Source organism: Glycine max, chromosome 14 (genome assembly GCF_000004515.6).
Source record: "Glycine max cultivar Williams 82 chromosome 14, Glycine_max_v4.0, whole genome shotgun sequence".
Classification (NCBI taxonomy): domain Eukaryota; kingdom Viridiplantae; phylum Streptophyta; class Magnoliopsida; order Fabales; family Fabaceae; genus Glycine; species Glycine max.
The window spans coordinates 45,982,271-45,996,960 of record NC_038250.2 but is presented as its reverse complement, the minus strand read 5'-3'; the positions used below and the strand labels follow the sequence as shown (position 1 = coordinate 45,996,960).

General features: G+C 33.0%; 1 protein-coding gene across 1 annotated transcript; it reads right to left on the bottom strand.

Moving 5' to 3' along the window:
• Nucleotides 1-581: 581 nt before the first annotated feature.
• On the bottom strand, nt 582-5,904 carry LOC100817043 (uncharacterized aarF domain-containing protein kinase At5g05200, chloroplastic). The gene is made up of 10 exons (XM_003544798.5): nt 5,560-5,904; nt 5,319-5,461; nt 4,228-4,341; nt 3,650-3,838; nt 3,401-3,556; nt 2,841-3,106; nt 2,656-2,753; nt 2,148-2,326; nt 1,305-1,421; nt 582-863 (listed from the first exon to the last, which is right to left on the bottom strand). The coding sequence occupies exons 1-10, from the start codon at nt 5,756-5,758 to the stop codon at nt 699-701; spliced, it is 1,626 nt and encodes a 541-aa protein (XP_003544846.1). The 5' UTR covers nt 5,759-5,904; the 3' UTR covers nt 582-698.
• Between the last annotated feature and the right edge of the window lie 8,786 nt (nt 5,905-14,690).

The following is a 14,690-nucleotide window of genomic DNA, read 5'->3' as shown; positions in this document are numbered from 1 at the left end:
TACCTTATACTCCCTCCATTTAGTTTTTTCTTATCTTTATAATACTTACCTCATTCTTCAAATCTTTTTCCACCCAATAAATAATATATATACACTTAAATAATGACAAATGATCTCTTATCCTTATTAGAAAGAGTCCAAGAGAATATTTTTCTGTATTTATTATTTATTGAAAGAATAAAATGTTGAATACTTAGGAGTTAGGAGCACTTTCATGAGAAAAAAATAATAATACAATAAACAATTTGAACAGAAACTTGCAAAAAGAATTAAGACAAACTTCCTAAATGATTATTACAAAAAGAGAAAGTAGTTAATTTATTTATTTTTTCATTAAAATTATTTATAATTTTTAAATAAATTATTTACATCTCGTATTTATTACCTTAACATTTCATATATCATTATTTCTCCTTTTTGTTCAGAAAATAATAATGTTATCTTAGAATTTTAAGATGAAGAAAAAAGAAAATCCAGGGAGGGAAGGAGGGAGAGCAATAGTGAAGGAATATTCTATTAAGGATGTTGAATTCCATCCCGAGAACTTGCAAAGAAATGTCCCAACCAAATGAGCTTGGCTCTCACATGACAACTATGGATTATTTTATTTATATACCAAAGTAATCATACAAATAAAATATTTTGAACTAAGATGGGGTACATCTAGATTTTGTGTACCAACTCCTTAAAAATTGTCTCTATACCCTGCTTCTGCTATTGGAAGCAATGGAAATCCTCTGATCCTGAAGCATGTTCAAGTTGGGAGCCAGCAACCGTGTGTACCGGTCAAAGTACAAGAGCTGTTTCAGGAGAAGAGCAAATTCTCTAGGAAACTTCAATCCATATGATTCACTAACCCGAACCTGTAGAGCACAAAGAAAACATTAGCACAACCCAAATGGAAAAAAGATGCTTCTCATTTCAATACATTGCAATGTAGTTTGTGACATAATCTGCAAATTTCTCATGTTTATCCAAAATCATAATTCAATACCATTTCTTGTTAAAGAAACAAACTTCTGGGTTTTGGCTTAAAAATTTCAAATGTTCACTAGTACCATATGCTGTGTATCAAATGATGTTAGGGACATGCAAACTTACAGAAACTGATAACAATATTAAAGCATCATCTTAATTTGTCAAAACAGAAAGGAAGGATAAATAGTTGTGTTGCTTCGTCAGTAACAAAACTCCATATATGTATCAAATTCAAATACCAGAAGTTAACAATTAAATTTTGAACTTTTTATATTGACATACAAGTTGTCTTTGGGTTCGAGTTGGTTCAATCTAAAATAGCTCACCACATCAAGAAAGAGTGCATTCATCTGCCTCTCATCAACAACTATATTAGCAGCAACAGCAGTTGCATTTGTGGCTGTTCCAGTTGTAGTTGCTACAACTATTTCAGTGTCCAATTCCTGCAGTTGCATAGTAGGCACAGGTGCAAAAATGTAAGCAACAACACTCAACTGGGATTAGGCCAAGTTATATGCATAAAGTTAAAAAAATCAATCACTCAATATGATGGAAGAACTTATCTAGAACAACCACAGGAAAAATACCTTTTTCTAGATGACACTCTTTGCCTACTAGATAAGATAACTATTATGATAAGACTATATCAATCTAACCTAACCCCAGTATTTAGAAGAGACCTAATAAATGAGAGATCTTAATTTTTCTTAACTACATATTGAACATTGCTTACAACTAAATCTCCAATAAATTCATGTAAACACATACATGTATACATACATAAACAATTTTCTCATGACCATATGTGCATGGAGTGATGGATATACAAAGACACTGTACAGGTCTCTACACATTTATCACATGTATGATCTGCCTCTCTCCACACATCCTGTCATGTGAAACACTAGAAAGAGAGGATTCAAATCCATAGGGGATGTGTTAAGTGAGAGCACTGGAATATCCTAAGGTGAGTGAGCAGAGAAAATCCCAAACACTGGATTTTGCATGACTAATCAAGATTGAAAGACAGAGACAAACACACTATAGTTTGGGTGCCACTAGTGTAAGAAGTAAAAACTGAAATGTGCTCTTCAAATTAGCAAAGTAAATCCGCATTCACCTACGAAGTCCCACATATGATTGACATATTTGTGAGTTACAATACTTGCCTTAATTGATGAGAATACTTTTTCCAAATCTCTTGCAAAGGCCTTAGCATCAACATCCTGGTTTGTAGCACCCATTTCAATTAAGGAAGATGCCATTGAGTCATAATCTTCAATGGCAATTGATCCTAAGAAGACTTCCATAGCAGCCCATGTTTTAGGGGATATACGACCAACAATTCCTGTAGATCGAATTTTTTTAATAGAATTTAGATTCACAAAATCTCATACATATAACTGAATACTGTAAAACATTTAGTTTTTAGAAAAGAAATGGTGTCTGAGCTCGTAAAAGAATAAAGCAAAACAACAGTGATTAGAGTTTGCAAGATGATACCCTGAAATAAGCTTAGCAAAAAAATAAACTGACTGAAAGAAACATGTAAAAAAACCTAAATTTCAAATAAAATGTATAGACTTTTTTGAAACATTAGAACATTAACATATGACAAATGCACAACAAAAAGTTAAAACCATATCTATAAATATGCACAAAGATAATCAAGCATACCGAAGTCAAGAAACCCAATACGGCCATCACGTAGAAGCCACAGATTTCCTGCATGTACATCTGCATGAAAAGATTCACATGCAAGCAAACTTCCAAACCTGCAACATTTTATACCGAGATACACAGTTCTTGTTAAAAGGAGAAGTAAAGGATGTTAACTGCAAAATATAATTTCGGAGTCATACCACACATTGAGAGCAGTTATAAGGCTGGTTTCTGGATTAGAAACTAATGAACTTATGGAGTCTAGGTCAGTAAGAGGAACTCCATATAGTCTTTGCATAGTTAAAACTTTCATTGTACTGCAGTATCGATACACTTTTGGAGCTGTTGCATTCCCAGTAAGTCCCATTGTTTCTAAATATCTCCTAAAAGCCTCAATATTTGCAGCCTCCTTGTAAAAGTCAACTTCTTCAAGCATAGACTCACGTATATCTTTGACAATACCAACCTACTAAAAAAATGCTCACATTACAAGAAAATTCTGGCCACTACAATTTATTTACAATGAAGAAATAATAACATGAATATGAAAAAAGAAGTTCTAAGTTTTTTTTTTCTATACAAGAAACTAGAAACAACAATGAATTTAGTACAATAGAAGAGAGCAAACGATGATAAAAAAATTGGCAGCATAGTTAAGAATTTTATTGTGTTTGGGAACATATACTTAAGAAGAAAAAACACTATTTTCATGCTGTAGCAAAAATATCCATCTAGAGGTAAAAGTGCACATACAGCTTACCAGTGATGTTCGGCTTATTTCAGGACTCAAGAACTCCAATATCCTAGCAACAACATAAACAAAATTAAGATCTGCCACTAATATGTCCTCTATTCCGGGTTTTAAGACCTTTATAACCACATCCTCCCTAGAGCCTTTTAGCCTTGCTCCATGAACCTAGATGTGATATACCAAATGCATTAGCAGCCACATAGTAATCCGAATAATATTTTTTTTGAAAGAGAAATATAGGTGTGCAACAAGATATACCTGTGCTATAGACGCAGAAGCAATGGGTGTTGGGTCAATGTATTCATAAACACTTTCTAATGGCTTTCCTAATTCCTTGCGCAATATAGATTCAATTTCCTCAAAAGGAACAGGAGGAGCTCTATCAAAACAATTTTGGAATTCTTGTACATACTCAGGTGGAAACAGCGTTGGCGCTGATGCTATGAACTACCACACAGAAACCAAATATAACCATCAGTATAAAGGTGCGTGCCATGAATAATGTCAACTACCAAATTAGGAAATCACAAATGTGTTGATAGAAACATCACATTGTTTTTTTTTTTTGGAAAGATGTTGAAAAGTATCACTATAGGAAGATTAGATCCCAACTATGTTGGCACCTAACAACCTATCAATTATATGCAGTGAAACATCATATTATGTGGCTATAACAGAAATTTGATCTGCAACTTGAACTACTCTTCTCCGACTAAAAGTAAATAAATATTGATCATATGGCCATTTTACAACAAAATAAGCATCATGATTTTTAACTCATAACATTGAAATACAAACTAGGAGGGGGAGGAGTAAGAAGGGAAATCCACTCATACCTGACCCAATTTGATATAGGTTGCACCCATGCGCTCAAACAACCTCCTCAAATAAAAGGGGGAGAGTAAACCAAGCTGCAGTTCAGTCGGTAACCCAGCAAATGAATTTGCTGACTACAAATGATGCAAGAGAATTAATAACTTTGTCCAAACCTTTTAATTAAAACACAAAAAAAATTATTTTCCTTTATTTTACAAGTATGGACAGGGGATATAACTTTTGTAAAATCAATTCCATAGTCCATACCAGACTAGTTCACAAATGGCCTCAGCTTACTCTAATTTCCTCACTAAGAAGACAGATATGCATTTACCTGTGGCTCGGCAACAAATTCTAAACATATAAGGAGCATTCGGAAGAGCTTATATAGAACTTATTTAGACTAGGGCCCAATTTAGATAAACTAGTCAACAAATACTTATATAAGAGAAGAAATTAAGGAGAAGGTAAAATAAATAAAACTTCTCTCATAACTTAAAATCAACTTAAGCATCGCACAAAGTTGATTCTATTTTACAGGAAAAGTTTAATTCACTTTACCTCTTTATGTTCTTCTCCAATCAGTGCTATTTTAGACGTTCATCCAAGTTGGCTCATATTTCATTATAAAAGCCATTACATGGGCATTGGTTAACATAAGTAAGTGATACCTTAATTCTTACTACTTACAAGTTTTGCTTAATCTATTTCAGTAAGCTTCTCGGTGAAACTTGTCAAAATAAACTTAATTCAGGGCCTGTTTAGATAAACTTCTCCGTAACCACTTGTAGGAAAAGAAAATAAGAAAGAAAAATGAAATAAGCTTCTCCATAAGCTAAAATTAGCTTATCCATAAGTTAAAAAAAATAAGCTTTTGGAGAAGCTAACACGAGAAAGCTTCTATAAATTGGCTTATCCATAAGTTCATTTGAAGTGTTTTTCGAGAAATTTATCCAAACAGACACTGAATTACGCACTCATGAGTAATAACACAAGCTTTTATTGAATCAATCTGTTGACCAAACCCTGTCATAAAGCACTTATGAAACAACATAAGCTCTTATATTGAATTAAACTGTTGACAAACCATGTGATAAAGTGATTTGGTTACCTTAGAGACATCAGTTAACCACTCCTGACCAACCCCAAGGAAGGCCTGAACACCTTGAGCCAACCTCAGGACACCCCTTGGACCAGTGTTTAAGGATGTCTGCACAATGTCCTCCACCAGGTTCGGCAGCTTCTCCATGCTATCTGACACAAGAACAACAACAACAATACCCATTTCGTTAAAAATTGAAAAGCGAGTGAGTGAGTAGATGAAAAGTGAAGCGAGTGGAAAAAGGAGGAACCTTGGAATCTACGCGAGGAGAAAAGGTCACGCGCTTGCGCATAGCGGGAGAAGACTGTGAACCCCTTCTTCGACGACTTGGAGCCAAGAAAACTGAGCTTGGCAAAGGAAGGAGGGGATTGAAGGAAGCGAAGGTGGTGGTGGTGGTGGTGATGGTGGAAGAGAGGCAAACCACCGCTTCTCAACCCCGAAACCGCCATGGACGATGGAAGTTAAGAAGAAGTCAAGAACGATTTTTTATTATTAATTTTGTTTTTGGTTGCGGTGTTTTCCTTCGTCAATTATAGAGATTATTTCATTCACTAGTGTTATGGTCGATGAGGTGGATAACTAGGACATGTTTTTTGTTTTATCTCAAGTATTGGATTCAAGATTTATATTCTGTGAGAAAATTTGCCAAAAAAAAAAACTAGTTTTATAAAATAGATATAGGATAAATAGTCAACTAAAAATGTGATGGGTTACATATTAATTTATTTTTAAAAAATGATGAAAAATATAAATTTAATTTTAAAATATAAAAAAATATATCAAATTAATTTTCACGTTAAATCTTAAATTTGTGATATTATTTTATTAAGGATTAATTTAATAAAAGATATTTTTTAGATAAATTTAATATTAATTATAATTTTTAAGAATTTATTTATTATTAGATTATCTGTATAATTAATTTATCATATTTTTTTACATTAAAAATAAATTTAATTTTTTCACATTTTAGTAATTTTACCCTTTCAAAAGAGGAATTTGCTATTTAATATTTCTTACTCGAATAATTAGCTCATGAAAGATATATGCCATGTAGAAATTGCTAAATTACACTGTAGAAAATTGTGTGCTCGTAGCAAACCACGTGTGCGGCTGTAACAATAGCACGATCCAATACTCTGAGTCGTAACTCCTCCCAACAGAAACACAAACAGAAACAAAACTCTCGTAAATTACCCAACACACATCACTGTCTATACCCTTTGATCGAACATAATTTTTTTTCTTTTGGTTCTGAGAATTAATACATGATAGTGGCAAAAAATCGTAGGATCTTTAATGAACACGCGTTTGTCATGACTTGAAACAATAAAACATTAGATAAATGCAATGTGATTAGACCTCTTATCTCTTATGATTCACCTTTGTCTAATTTTGGGTTTGTCTTCTGCTCAAATTGAGGAATGATTCATGTTTCAATATTCAAAACAAAATCCTCTGAAGTTTAACTTTTATTACTCCGAAACAATCTGTTTGATACCATAGAGTTTCTGCAAATCATGTTTTGCATGCACAGGAAATATATATATTGAATGTGCTTTAGAGGGCCTGTTAGAGATATAAAATCATTCATGAGGCTAAATTTATGCAAACTTCTCTCTTTCTGAGTTCAATTAGAAGTGTGTCTAGGATACTGTTAAGACTTAAGAGTATGCAGCGCTCCCATTAAAAGTCTTAATTAGTCTACACTAGCATGCGTGAGGCACAAAAGATAACAACATTTCATTCACTATGAAACAATCTATCACCTTACATCCTCATGCACATCAAAATGAAAAAGCTGTACAGATAGAAAAATAGTAGTAGACTAACAGTAATAACTATGCTCTGTCCCTGACCACTAAGAAATTGATTATATTATTAACAATGAACGATGCAACTTCTGACAGAAAAGAAACAAAATAAATGTATTGGTTCACTTTTGCCTCTAGCTTTGTCCATGATTAGCTCATACAAGCAATGTTGCTGTAACAAACATGGAAACAAGTAAATAAGTTAGCAGTAATCCTCCTTTGATTAAAATATGTTAACATAGCTTACATACACAACCACAAACAAGATAGCAAGTTGTAGACAGACTTCCTGAAATTCAAACCAATTAAAAGTTCATACATGAAGAATGATAAGGTCTTCTTTCACATATAATAAACTTCCTACTAATGTCTGAATCTGTCCGAATTCAGGAGCAAGTTGTTGATGAATGATAAGAGACCTAATGCCATTTGGTGTACCATAAGTAGCAAAAGCATGTAGCGGAAAAACCTAAAATATTAATCAGAATGCAAAGAGTTTTAGTCTTGAATATTTTTCTAAAGAAAAAAAATCCCAACAAAGGATGTAAAGAGAAGTTCCTTCCAGGAGCAGGGGCAAATTCAACACATGTCATGATCCCCACCATCACACATCAACAATTGAAAAGAAAAGGAATGATTATATTTAAAAGCTTGGTAGCGCATCTTCCTTCATAGATTCCTAACATATTAAATTCTTTTCATACTCTCATCAGCTTAATCTTGCTGCGAGTATGATTAATAGCATGTTAATTGACACCAAACCAATCCTCCTAAAACTGAAGTTCACACAAAATATTATTTATTTTTCTTTTTATTACTTGTAAGAAACTTGATTTATCAATTAAGCCAAATGGTGTTATTACTCCTTGAGTTTCACATGCTCCTTGAGTTTCACATACCTTATAGTCTCCCCCAACACAGAGACCTTGTCCATCTGCAAACAAATTAGCATTCCTTAGTGCCATATATACAAATATATAAATATAACTTTCTTGTACAAGGGGTGAATTTATTAGAGCCAATTGAATCATAGCTTTCTCGAGTATGCTCAATGGAACTTATATTTTGGAGTATATTTCCTTTTGTGTTCTAAAACATATGAAATTGAATGCACCCGACTCAGAACTCCTATGATTTACATCTCTCTATATCTCTGTTGTTTTGTATGATAAATCCCTAAGTTGTGTGTGATTTCTGATATGTACTATCTCCAATTTACACCTCGCAGCCAATGCTAGCATACGTCATATTGAACATGCATTCTATATTTTAGAGTATATTTCTCTGTCGCTTTTGCAAAATTCGGTGTCTCTACCCCAGTGAGGTGATGATCATTTCATTTAACGTATGCTTGATGATTATTATCCCACAAGATGCACTGATATCAAAAGTAGAAAACAATAACAATGATATATAGTTATTACTTATTAGTACCATGACATCCAGAAGCCTATAGAACAAATATGCATACTGTATCTTGGACTATTTTGATTTGATTCCTTACATTAAGTAATCTTAAATGTATTCCTAGTAACAATTTAACATATAAACATGCATGCATGGACCATATTACAAATTCTGAACAAACTCTGAAAGTACAGAGAAAGAGAATGAAGATGATGAAAAATGACTTTCTCATTAATTGGTGATATGATAGTAGTTATTACAAGTGTCATTTATTATTTAACTAACTAACTGGCCATAACATAATCATGCCATGACCAAAGAACAATGGCATCTGATCAAGTATCAATTAAGTAGATAATTTGGTTAAGTTGAGTTTCAAATTGAACAAAAACAACATACTTTTACACTTTGCGCAATTTCATATTCTTGAACAATAGTTACTAAATTTCTTGATGCATTCGGATTGCTGCCTCTTGAACTCCAACTCCAGCTCAAAGTCTCGGAAATGCCTTACCTGCTCCAAGTCTGGTGGGACCAAATAGTCCAAAGAACTAGCAGCACCGTTGTCTCAAAACGCTTCAAGGAGTTGAGGGTAAAGCTCCATACATGATATGCATCTCGAAGTACCAATGTATGGTTATCGAACGTCCACGACTCCCCATCAATAACACTTGGGAAATACCCAAGTCTCACATCGGCTGTCTCAATCATTGGAGTGCAACTTGGAAAATATCCAAGTCCCACATCGGCTGCCTCAATCCTTGGAATGCAACTTATATATCTGTTGGACAACTTCACTTAAAGTCAATTGGTTTTAAGATGAAATCTAACATGATATCAGAGCAGGCTCTGACCATGGGACCTCGCCTTCGCTTTCGCTGCGACAAACACCTTGTTCGTCCATAAATTGATCAAGCCAATGCACAATCCTTTGAATGTGATATTTTATCCTTGTGTTTCAGCCTTACTAATGCCACATCAACACTCCCACGCCCATCATCAGGCTTCCCATGCCCAGCTTCACAAAAAGGACATCAGAGGTGCACTTGAAGATCCTTACGCCTGACTTCAGTGGTCAACAAGCAAAATAAAATTTTCTACATTCTTAAACTCAACCTCAAGTCTAGCCTCAGCAAGTAAAGAACACAATGATGGCTTTGGGCTTTCAAAATATGCTTCTAAAGCTTTAGTTTGACCTTGTAAATGTTATCCTTCCATATTCTTCAATTATTCTTCTTTTCCTACAATAAAACATAAAGAACTAACAAAATTACTAGAAACATTAACACTACTTCTAAATACTAGTTAGATTAGCCTAAAAGTGATTAAAACAAAATTCTAAGTCATAAAAATATGAGATAAATGGCAAGATATATAAGCATACAAGGCATTTATCCCCAAACATTTTAATTACTAGTTAGATCGATTAGCCTAAAAGTGATTAAAACAAAATTCTGAGTCATAAAAATATGAGATAAATGGCAAGATATATAAGCATACAAGGCATTTATCCCCAAACATTTTATTTAAAATACCATGAAATAACATTTTCATGTTACATGTTCAGGAATAACAGAGAATAGTATGTGAAATAAACACGAGATATATGCTATGTAAATTCAATATAATGTGAGGTCCTTTTAGTTACTTGAGTAGAGGGTGTGAGTTTTTGTAAACTATTTCACTGACTACACTGATAAAACTAACAATAAGATGGGGGTAGAATGGTCATAGGCAAAATCAAAGTCAATCCATGACCGCTGGATTCGTAGCAAACAACGTGTGCGGTTGCAACAATAGCACGATCTAACAGTCAGACACGGAACTCCTCCTAGCAGAAACAACACTCTAGTTATTTTCGCATTCTATTTACTCTATCTATCAGTTTCTCTTTCCAACTCTTTTCCCATTTTCGCAAACTCGCGCGTGTGACTCACTCTCCTGCTGCATGCTCTTTCTCTCTCACGCTTCCTCAATTCATGCTCCCTTCAGGTTCCAATTCCAAACCCCCCTTTTATTTTTCCCATGCAAAAATTCAGTGCAGCACTCATTGCTGTATTGGGTCTCTGAAAATTAACTCAAGTTTTTGACTTTGGGTATTAGGCTATGGCGGTGTAATTGATCCCTTGCTCTTACCCATTCTATTGTGTTAAATTTCACTCAAGACTTTGTTCTTTTCAACCCCTTGTTGCATACTTGCATCTACCAACTCTTGAATGTTTCTGATTCAATATACTTTACCTTATGAGCTTATCTTTGATTATTGTTTAGTTTAGAAATGTTACTAACGCACTTTTTGGAACACACACTCTCCTGTTGGTTGAAATTGATTGAAAATTACAATATTTTGTGGATTCCATGTCATATTAAATGTTTCTCTCACCTGATTTTGTAGTTTGCCAATAAATTTCAATCAAAAAAGTGTGCTAGAGAGTGTGTTCTCACATTTCTCTTGTTTAGTCTGTTCTTAAATTTCTATTATGAATTTATGATAGTAGAAGAATGGTGTTTCGTCTGGTTTTTGTGCTTATGTTCTTTTGAAACCGAAGTTCTTGTGCCTCCATGTTGAGCTTCAATTTCAATTCTGTAAAATCATAAGTAATCTTTGTATTGTAATATTTTATGAAAGGTTTAATTACCCATTTAGTTCCTATAGTTTCTAAATTTATCCAATTTAGTTCCTATAATTAATAACTAGCTTTTTTAGTCCTTAAATTAGTGTTATCGGTCGTCTTTTCCCGGAGCTCTCTCTCCGGAGAGGTCCCCGCCTTGCAACGGATACTACACTTCCACCCCACCCTCACCGCCGACGCCAGCTGCAAAATCGGCGTCACCGTCGACCTTTTCGACACATGCAAAGGCGAGAAATGGAGAGGAAGGTTTTGATGGCACGAGATACGACATGATTTTTCGTTTGAGACATAACACTCAACGATGATGATAAATGTTTTGTTTCTTTTCATCCCCGTCGCCGCTCCCCTCCATCTCATTTTCACCATAGATCTATTCTTCCAATGTCGTCAACAATGGTTACAACCACCCCTCAACCACGCATAAACCTCGAGTTCTTATTTGATTCCAACGGCAACAACAACCACGGGTTCAGGTTCAGATTCTCACAACTTCAGGTTCATGGTTGACGACAACAACAACTACTATTTGCAGCGGGCGCCGACAATGAGGGTGGGGTGGAAATGCAGTATCCATTGCAAGGCCGGGGCCTCCCGGAAGAGAGGGAGCTTCGGGGAAGGACGGCTAGCAACACTAATTTAACGATGTTAAACAATTTTAACGGTAGGAACCTATCAGGAATTAAATAGTAAATTACAGGGATTAAAAAAGTCACTTATTAGCTATAGGAACTAAATTGGATAAGTCTCAAAACTATAAGGGCTAAATGTGTAATTAAACTTAAGATATTCATATACAACTTTATTTTAATGATAAAAAATTATCAAGTAACACACATTTTTTTATTTTTTTTTATTTTCACTTATTACTCTCTTTGTCTCTAATTATTAAACCTTTTTTTTAGAAATTTGATTATCTTTTTTTATAAAATCATTTTTAATATTTAGATGCATTAATTATTATTTTTTCTACACACATTAATTAGTTTCTCTCCAAACATTAATGAAAAATAATTAACTGGATAGAAAAATTAAAAAATGATAATTTTAGAATGATAGTATAATTAATTAATAAATTTAATATGATTAATTAAATTAACTATTTTTTAAGAGACCTTGAAAGTTTATTTTTATTCTTTAAAAACTTTAGAGATGAATTGTTTATATAAAATATTAAAATCAAAACTTAAGAAATGCATAATATCAAGTGGATTTGTTTCGACAAACAAAAAAAATATATATATCAAACATCTTCCGTGGAGATTACCTATCAGAAAGGTTTCCTCAATGAGAAACTGAAATCTCAAAGTAACTAGCAAATAGCTTATAACATAGTTGTATATCATTGGAGAATGGAATCTAAGGTTGGGTCCCTTAACCATGTATTATGGTGAAAAAGTCACTTGTCATTCACAAAATGTAGGGGTGGGTAAGCGGGCTGGTCCGTTCCGCATAAGTCCGCATTGGCAGCGGATTTGGCCAACCCACCCCGTATTTTTACACGGACTAAATAAATTGATCCGCCTCCGTCCCGGGGACCTCGCGGGTCAAACGAGTTGGTCCGTGGGCCTAGTTTTAAAAGAATTTCAATTTTTACAAAAATGCAACACAATCAAATTAAGTTCAACATAAATATAATAAAATCTCAATCATTAGTCAATTACATTAATAAAATAAATAATTTCTTAACAAAAGAAAATCCAAACAATAAATCTAAAATATGAAATTTAAACATCTTCAACAACAAATGATTCCATATTTGAAGTAGTTTGAGCCTTTTCCATCTCCACACTTCACCTTCTTTTCCTAAAACTCAAAATAATAATAAATATTAGAATAAACTCAAGTTAAGTGATTAAAAGACAACAATTATTACACATTATTTACCTTGCATATGAAATCCTAGTAATCAATATTTAGTACATATCAAGGCTTGCACGTTCTAAGCAAGAAGCTTAGTTCGATATTTGTTAAGCACTCGTGACTATGTCGTGTGATGTGGTGTCACAGTGGTGGGTCGAGGTTGTGCCGCTGTGGTGTGGCGCGGTGGTGGGCCGAGGCTGTGATATGTCGTATGACTGTGCGTGTCGCGTGAGTGCGTGTGGAGAAGAAATGTTTTGCTTCAACCGTGTGGAGAAAAAGATGAGAAGAAGTGTTGTTAGCATGCAACCATGAGTCCGTGAAGAGAAGAAGAAAGAAAAGTTGCGATATTAGTCCAGTGGTTCGTGAAAGAGAGAAAATTAAACCTAATGTGGGTCACACAAATAAAACAAGCCTATTGCTGTAGATGTGATGTGAGATTCTTAAATGGATTAAGCGGATTTGCGGACCCCGCGGACCAAACCCGCATAGTTCGCGGGTTAAGCAGGGTGAGCCCAAAAATATGACAAAACCATGAAATGTTTAAAAAAATTGGTTCGTTACCCGCGCGGACCGCAGGTCCCGCGGGTCAGTCCATGGACTTGGATCCGTTTACCCACTCCTAACAAAATGACACAATATGCATACGTGCCATGTTCTTTAGTTTAGCCCATTTATAATTATTATTCTTTTATTTAATAATATTGTTTCCAATTTTTTAAAATCATTAATTATAAGTATTTAATATATATTTTTGTATTAAAAGACAAGAAAAAAGAACAAAAAATATTTAAACATAAAAATAATGATAAATATTTAAACATAAGCACAATAACATTTGTCTTGAGTTTAAAAAATATGATGTGTTGTTTTGTAGAAAAATATCTATATTTATTTAGATATGCTAAAATTAACAGGCTAATTATTTTTTTTACTGGATTCTTGAATTTGTAGTTAAAACTTTTATATATATATATATATATATATATATATATATATATATATATATATATATATATATATATATTAAAGGTTTTAGATTTTACAGAGAAATGTGTATAACCACTTCCCCTACAACTATATTTTGTTGTTTGCATTTTGGAGAAATATTCATACACACATCCATATGCTATTATATACTTAATCAGAGAGAAAGAGAAAAAAAAGAAGAAAAAAAGATAGACATTATAAATATTATGATATGACTAAAAAAGACATAAAGAGAGAAATTATGGTATTTAAAAAGTATAAATATCTTTCTATCATTACTCTTTACATTTAGAAGAACAAAACATCAAGATATCAGTAAATACTAAAATTTAAGATACTCACTTTAAATATAGAATATATTAAATTAATTTAGGTGAATTCCATAATGTTACATCACATTTAAAATATTTATATACAACTTTGCTTCAATGATAAAAAATTATCAAGTAACACATTTTTATTTCACTTACTACTCTTTTCGTCTCTAATTATAAAACTTTTTTTTAGAAACTTGTTTATTTTTTTTATAAGATCATTTTTTAATTTTTAGATACATTAATTAATATTTTTCTTACACATTTTAATTATTTTTTCTTCAAACATTAATAAAAAATAATTAATTAGATAAAGAGATTAAAAAGATAATTTTAAAATAATAATATACTTAATTGACAAATTTA